The sequence below is a fragment of the Lupinus angustifolius genome, chromosome LG15, assembly GCF_001865875.1.
Source record: "Lupinus angustifolius cultivar Tanjil chromosome LG15, LupAngTanjil_v1.0, whole genome shotgun sequence".
NCBI lineage: Eukaryota > Viridiplantae > Streptophyta > Magnoliopsida > Fabales > Fabaceae > Lupinus > Lupinus angustifolius.
This window is the reverse complement of record NC_032023.1, coordinates 13,302,741-13,310,822: the sequence shown is the minus strand read 5'-3', so window position 1 is coordinate 13,310,822 and position 8,082 is coordinate 13,302,741. Positions and strand designations below refer to the sequence as shown.

The following is an 8,082-nucleotide window of genomic DNA, read 5'->3' as shown; positions in this document are numbered from 1 at the left end:
TAATGAGGACACCTATAAGGCCTGATGTGAGGAATCTCTGCCCCTTCCTTGAGATGTATAGCATGATCATGTAGTCTGGGGGGTAGAAGACCCTGTATATCCTGGAAGACTGACTGAAATTGTTGCAACACCCCATCTAAAGCTGCTGGTGTGGCCCTCTCTGCCCTTATTGTAGGAACATCCTCATATTGTAACAATAAGCCCTCCCCCTCTTGCTTTAATAGTTGCATAATAGCCCCTACTGATAATTCTGCCTTAGTCATAGCAGGATCCCCTTCTATAGTGATGATTGAGCCTTCCTGAGTAATAGCCAACTGCATCTTCCCAAAGTCAGCCTTCACTTCTCCTAAGCTGGCTAACCAATCCAATCCTAGCACCACATCCACCCCTCTCAAGGTAAACAAATAAAAATCTTGAATTATTTCCAGCTTCTGCAACAAAATTCTGAGCTGAGAACACTTTCCTTGACACCTGACATGATGACCATCCCCAACCTCCACTATATAGGCTCGAGTCTGTTCCACTTGCAGTTTCAAGTTGTCTACCAAATCCTTAGAGATGAAATTATGGGAGGCACCACAATCAATCATCACCACCACTGGTTGATCCCCCACTGATCCCCCTACCTTCCAAGATTTAGCAGAGGTTAATCCCTTCATTGAAAACAGAGAGAGTTGCAGAGAATTGAAGGTTTGCAACTCAGTTCCCACCTCCTCTTCATCCTCCTCATCCTCTTCAGCCATCAATAGCATACTAAGCTGTTTATTCCTGCATTTATGTTCTCTGGAAAATGGTTCATCACACCTGAAGCACAACCCCTTCTCCCTTTTTTCCTTCATTTCTGTACTAGACAACCTCCTATATTCTCCTCATCCTCTGGATCCATTAATCTCAGGGGTAACCCTTTGATTCCCTTGCATACTGTAGCTTCCCACAGAGGATCCTTCCTTCCTGCTAGTATTGGATGAAGGTTCCAAGGTGACAACCTTGTTATAAGAATTCCCCGAGTGGACCCATAACTCCTGGTCTGACTCGTGTTAGCCCTTCTCTGCACCACCAAATTCTTCTGTTCTATGAGTATGGCTTTATGTATGACTTCTTGTAATGAGCCCAACTCATAAAGCCTCACCTCAACCCTAATTTCCTCCTTAAGACCATTTAGGAAGACTCCCCTTAAGAACCCAGGATCCTTGTCCTTAAGGGCCCCTGCATATTTCTCAAACTCTTCTACAAAAACCTCCACACTGCCTTCCTGCTTTAATGATAACAACAATTCAAAAGGATTTTGAACCATGGTTGGTTGAAATCTCCTAACCACAGCTATCTTAAAACTTTCCCAAGAAGGTGAAGGATTGCACCCTTCCCACCACTGATACCAACTGAGTGCCCTTCCTTCCAGTGCCACTAATGTTGCTCTCATTTTCTCAGATTCACTGATTGCTCTCATTGAAAAATATCTTTCCAATTTTTGCACCCAACCAAAGGCATCTTCTCCCCCGAATATTGGAATCTCGAGTTTTCTCCATCTATCCTGTCCATGATGCATCTTGTAACTGTCAACCTCATCTTCACTACCTCCCCCTGTAGAATTCTCCCCTGAAGTTACCCCTAGCATTAGCCATGTCAGATATATATAATTTCCTTTCATCTTCCGTTTTAACACCTATCAATTCTATCATCCTGGTCGTGGATACTTTCACAGAAAGTATAGAGATTAGTTTCTAGGTTAGACATTTATTCTACTAACAACAAATGCAACAGCACACTTCAGTTGCCTTGACAACAGATCACAAGTTTCACTGATGCACTGTTAGACACTGGTATCCAAGGGTAAGAAAGAAAGTGATAGGGATGAAAAGAAATGCCCCTAACTCACGAGTATAGAATTCGTGATAGGGTTCTATGCAATTTTATTAAGAGATAGAAGAATACAAGAGTATGGTAGTGAATACAATGATGAAGGATCCCACGATCCTCTTCTAACTGATTCCTCAATCAGTTATTTACCCAATTTCTTAACTACCTTTTCTAAAGCCTTTCCTTCTACTTATAGGTGGCTACTAGGGCCTAACTACTAACTACCCAGGGAAACAGAGCCAAGGTTAGTTATTTAACAACCAAACCTTCCTCTTACCCCTCTTATACACTTTTGTAATTTCGGGTCTACCCCTACCCTTAGCCTTATCCCTATCACAATGTTAGGGACTATTTCAACCAAACTGTCACCCTACTTTCAATCACAAGTATTATTATACATGTGTCATCATGTGTTAATACCCCTCAACAAAACGGGGTAGCCGAGAGGAAAAATAGACATTTACTCAACACCACTCGATCCTTACTCTTTCAAGGGAATGTTCCTAAAAGATATTGGGGAGAGGCTGTTCTTACTGCCTCATACATGATAAATAGACTTCCCTCACCCATATTGGGCAACAAAAGTCCTATAGAGGTCCTTAACAGCTTCTACCCTAACTTTAAAACTTCTAATGGCCTTATACCTCGGGTTTTTGGGTGCATTGCCTTTGTTCATGTCCATAATCAACATAGAGATAAGTTGGACCCCCGTGCAATTATTTGTGTTTTCCTTGGTTACTCATCCACTCAAAAAGGATACAAATGTTATCATCCTTCATCTAGGAAATATTATATTTCTGCAGATATTTTCTTCGCAGAGAATAAACCTTTTTTCTCCAAATCCTCTCTTCAGGGGGAGATTTCCATGATGGAAGATAGTCTTTGTGAGTTTGAGACTCATTTTAAATACCTTGACCTCCTTCGTATACCAACTAGGTCCTCTAACTCTAAGTCAACAAATTCTATTGTTGAACCTGTATTTGAGTCACTTAAGTTAGCTGCTGAACATATACTTGTTGAACCTATGTTAGTGTCACCTAAGCCAACAGTTGAACCAGTGTCATCCACAATTCCTACAAGTGTTACCGACAAATTCCCACATTTTTCTAAGGCGTATTCAAGGAAGAAGGTATGTTCAAGAAGCAACAATGTTCCCAATGTTCCGCAAGTCCAAGAGTCCAACTCAAGTCCTAGGAATGAGATCATAATCAGATTTGAACCATTGTCACAATCACAACCTATCGAAGGACCTCCTAAACCAATAGACGACCTTGAACTATCTATTGTTGTTAGGAAAGGTAATAGAGAATGCATCAAAAGACCTCTTTATCCTTTGTTCAACTATGTTTCCCTTCAGCATTTATCACCAACTTACAAAAAAATTATTATGAGTCTAAATACCATTGTTGTTCCAAACACTGTTTTTGAGGCATTGTCAAAAACAAAATGGAGAAATGCTATGAGAGAAGAGATGAATGCATTAGAAAAGAATGAAACATGGGAGGTTGTTGATAAACCTACAGGAAAAAATATTGTTGACTGTAAGTGGATTTTCACACTAAAATATAAGGGTAATGGGTCCCTTGAGAGATATAAGGCAAGGTTAGTGGCAAAAGGGTACACTCAAACACAAGGAGTTGATTATCAGGAGACATTTGCCTCTGTTGCTAAGATGAATACTGTGGGAATTTTATTATCATTGGCTGCACATTTTAATTGGCAACTCCTACAGTATGATGTCAAAAATGGATTTCTTCATGGTAGCTTAGGTGAAGAAATCTACATGAACATTCCACCAGGTTTTAAAGGGGAGACAAAAAGTAAGGTGTGCAAACTACGAAAAGCTCTTTATGGACTAAAACAGTCCTCTAGAGCCTGGTTTGGGAGATTTGAAAAAGCCATGAGAGGGTTTGGGTATAAACAAAGTCAAAACTCTCTTTATTAAACATTCAGATGCAAGGGGAATAACTATTCTTTTAGTTTATGTTGATGACATTGTAGTGACAGGAAATGATGAGAAAGAAAAGCATAAATTAAGGCAGAGACTAATGCAAGAATTTGAGATAAAGGAGTTGGGGAAACTAAGGTACTTTCTTGGTATTGAGGTAGCATATTCCACTCAAGGGATTTTTATATCTCAGCAGAAGTATGTGATTGATTTATTGGCAGAAACAAGAAAGATTGGGTGCAAACCAACCTCTACTCCAATTGATTCTAATCACAAGTTGGGAGAAGCTAAAGAAGAACCTTCGATTGACAAGAGGATGTATCAGAGCTTAGTTGGCAAACTCATATACCTTGCACACACTCGGCCAGACATAGCATACTCAGTGAACATGATCAATCAATTCATGCATGATCCGAGAGAACCTCATCTTCAATCTGCTTATAGGGTGTTGCATTACTTGAAAGGCAATCCAGGAAAAGGAATTCTATTCAAAAGGAATGACACTCTTGCTCTAGAAGCCTACACTGATGCTGATTATGCAGGTTCCCTAGTGGACAGAAGATCAACTACTAGGTATTGTACTTTCCTTGGAGGTAATTTAATAACATGGAGAAGCAAGAAACAAAACGTGGTGGCAAGATCATTAGCAGAATCGGAATTCAGAGCTGTTGCTCATGGATTATGTGAACTTCTATGACTAAAAATTATTCTAAATGATTTAAGAGTTAAATTGGAAGGTCCTATGAAACTCTATTGTGACAACAAATCAGCTATCAATATTGCTCATAATCCTATACAACATCATAGGACAAAGCACATTGAGATCGACAGGCATTTCGTCAAAGAAAAACTAGAGGAAGGCCCAATGTGTATGTCCTATGTTCCATCAGGACATCAATTAGCTGATGTTTTAACAAAGGGGCTGAACAGTTCAAACTTTCATGACATTATAGCCAAGCTAAGAATGGAAGACATCTATTCCTCAGCTTGAGGGGAGTGTCACATTGTAAATATTGTGTATAATTACAATAATCAAACAAATAAGAGTATGATCAGGAATAGATAAAAATCAAATTATAATCCCTGAAATCAAGGGATTGGTGATAGGGAATTGTATACATGTTTTTTTATGATTAGGATTGATTTAGTTTCCTTTTTTCTTCTCTTTGTAATTCTCTATATAATCATGTTTATATCTATTGATCAATACAATAAAAACATAAGATATTCAGTTTTCCATATTTTTACATGGTATTAGAGTCAGAGCCCAATTTCTTTCTGATTATCATGGGCCAAAAGATGTCATTTAATTATGGGTCAAAGGTAACCATTCGCCTTGTCTAACAGGCTTATGTGGAGGGGGCATGTTGGAAAGTAAGTCTAACATCGCCTACCTCATTGTCTCGGGAATGATTTAAATACCTGTTGGGCTACTCCTCTCATAGCCAATTAATTTTGAGATGAAATCTTAACAATTAGAAAGCAGAAAAAAAGAAAATCAACAAATCAATACCGTCAGCATCCATGTGGCATTTTCAACTTCTTGTGGATTTGATTTGACATAGCGGTGGTTAAAAGTACTACCACTGTGCATGTCCACTTTGTGGTCTTCTTTCAGATGGGACGCCAGGTAGGGTATATCACCCATAACAGAGCATTCTGAACCAGCATATGGACAGTTATAGGGTCTATACACACATTGAGATTCATGTTTTAGCTTGCTATAATATGGATATATACCAATGCATCCAAAACCTTGATATTTACACGGAAGTTCCAAAGATGCAGCCACCTTCTCCAGTGCCAGACATCTGATATTGCCAAGCTCATGCCTACAAGTCGGGCACCGATTATGGACCCTGGGTTTGCAACTGGAGCATATAGTGTGACCATTTGAACACTGCAATAACAATGGAAGAAAAGAAGTTAAACTAAACTTCCTATTAATAACTTTCTGGTCCACTAAAGGATATTTCGTTTAGATCAAAAGGCAAATCACCAGTAATTATATAAATGCAAAAGGTTACATCCAGGAGATGTAATTTACTTTTCACTAGAAAAAAATATTTAATATTCTCAGAATAAATCATCTAGGTGAGACATTGGAAAATTAATTATGAACAAGGAAATTAACACCTTCATACTCAATTTTTGCTAATGAGTTATGACATGCATCAACCAATGTTTTAGTTTACATTGAGAATCCTTGTTGATAAGGAGCTACACTACTGCATTAAAATCAGCACCTTAGGTCGATTTCCCTTTGTCACTCTTAATAGTTTATCAAATCACACTTAGACTGCAATACTTTTACATTAAGATACCACATGCTTTTTCATGATCTCAGAAAATCAACAATAAGCCATAATCAATACATAGACAACCTGGTGGATTGGAGGGTACATGGCATTCAAGCATACAGGGCACTCTAAGAGCTCACGAACACTGCTTGAAACAATCCCATTAGGTTTATGAGCAGTTTGTGTAGGATCATTCACTAATTCACTAACATCTGTCAACTCTTCAATTTGAGGGGGATCAATATCAGAATGGATGCGTATATCGTCAAATAATGGACTATTCGATGCCATGTTCATAGAATCAGATACCTATAGCTCTGTGACCTGTGAGAGGGGGAAATATTTCATTAGAATCGACCAGGAAAGCGTGGAACTATACTCAATACATGATAGTTCATTAATTTCATCACACAGTTCACATTGCATAATTAATAAGGAATTACATGCACACTTCAAGCTCATTTCTTCCTTTAACCACTTTACTCACATGACAATAAAAAAATGAATTATGCCTATCTACGAAAATCTATCATCATATTTGGTTTTGAAACAAGATTACAGACTCTTGTTAATTATAAATTTTGATTGATCGAAGTTATGAAAGCAAACAAAAGACATCAATCAATAATCCAAAACCCGCCAACACACTCCATGCTAAAGACTAAAGGAAGAACAGGAAGGCTGCCAACACACTCAGACAATGTTAAACACTCACCCCTCTAAAATATTCTTCCTGTCTAGAATCAAATTGTGGTCGAAACAAGCCTCAGACTTAGGAATCATAACTATCAAGTCAAATTAATCCGAAAAAGAAGCTAATGGCAATGCACTTAGCATTCATCAAATTTAATACTACTACAAACCAAACTAAAATAACTTACACAAGTTAAAACAAAAACAACTAGACCCAGGTTTCAACATAGACAAGTGCCAACCTACAAAAAAAAACTTAGTAGTAGCCAACACCAGCAAAAACATGCATTGCCATAATAATCTGAACCTTATTTAGAACACTAACATTTATGCATGTCATTATTAGTTATTACAGCCACCCCTTAATTCAAGGCATTAAACTACTAGATAAATAAATAATACTTGTTTAACACACAAACCTTAAACAGAACAAACTATTCCATCCATTCAGATTATCAAAAACCCTAAACAATAAGGTAAATCATATTACAGACCAAACCCACCACTGATCTACAAAAAACAGAGATAAAATCTCAAAGGAACACGGTAGATGATGCCCAAAAATGCAAAAAAAACGAAGCTTTCACCAACCATTGATGTTATTTGAAACCTTGGGTTGGGAAAAACATGAAAAGAATTAAAATTTGAAGAGTAAGAGAGGAATACCAGAAAATGATGGATTGAATTGATCAAAGGGGCATTACATAGAGAAGAAGAAAATGAAAGGAAAATCTAAAAAAGAAAATGAATGGGTGGAGCTTTTACAACAAACTGTAATAAATGGGCACGAGTGGTGCAAGAATTTCTAATAGTGTTATTAAACTCGGACTACTTAATGACTTGGTCACGAAATGAGTCACTGCTTTAACCAGTGAGTCAATGGTTGGACCGTTTAACTCAATTTGCATTAAAAATTCTAAAAAATCATAATACGTAGCAATATTTAATAATGGTATACTCAAAATTTAAAAACATTATCATGCCTAATTAAACAACAACAAAAAAAGAACATTTTACTACTATAAAATGACACAAGTAAATTGATAACATCATCAAAAACATATGAACTATGTTTTAACTACAACAAAAACATACAAAAAAGTTTGAAATTTAATTAAACAATGAAGATTTTGTTATAATGAAAACTAACAAAATGACAAACATAACTACAAATAAGTTAAAAGTACTTGTTTTTTCACTTAAGAACGACATTAATTTGGTTATTTTAAAAAAAAATGTTTTTTTGATTGACTCGGCCGATTTAACCGGTCCGACCACTCGAGT

The 8,082-nt window shown here is 37.2% G+C and overlaps 1 protein-coding gene across 4 annotated transcripts in view; it reads right to left on the bottom strand.

Moving 5' to 3' along the window:
- LOC109328087 (E3 ubiquitin-protein ligase SINAT5-like) overlaps nt 1–7,594 on the bottom strand; it is a 10,764-nt gene extending 3,170 nt beyond the window's left edge. Inside the window, exons 1-3 of one of the 4 annotated variants that reach the window (XM_019561353.1) lie at nt 7,564–7,594; nt 6,190–6,429; nt 5,319–5,705 (exon numbers count right to left, since the gene is read on the bottom strand). In XM_019561353.1, coding sequence (XP_019416898.1) covers nt 5,319–5,705; nt 6,190–6,402 — 600 coding nt within the window. In that variant the 5' untranslated portion in view covers nt 6,403–6,429; nt 7,564–7,594. Of the gene's footprint in view, nt 1–5,318; nt 5,706–6,189; nt 6,430–7,217; nt 7,326–7,464 lie in introns of those variants that run through there. The other 3 variants (XM_019561355.1, XM_019561352.1, XM_019561354.1) reach the window with 3 other exon arrangements.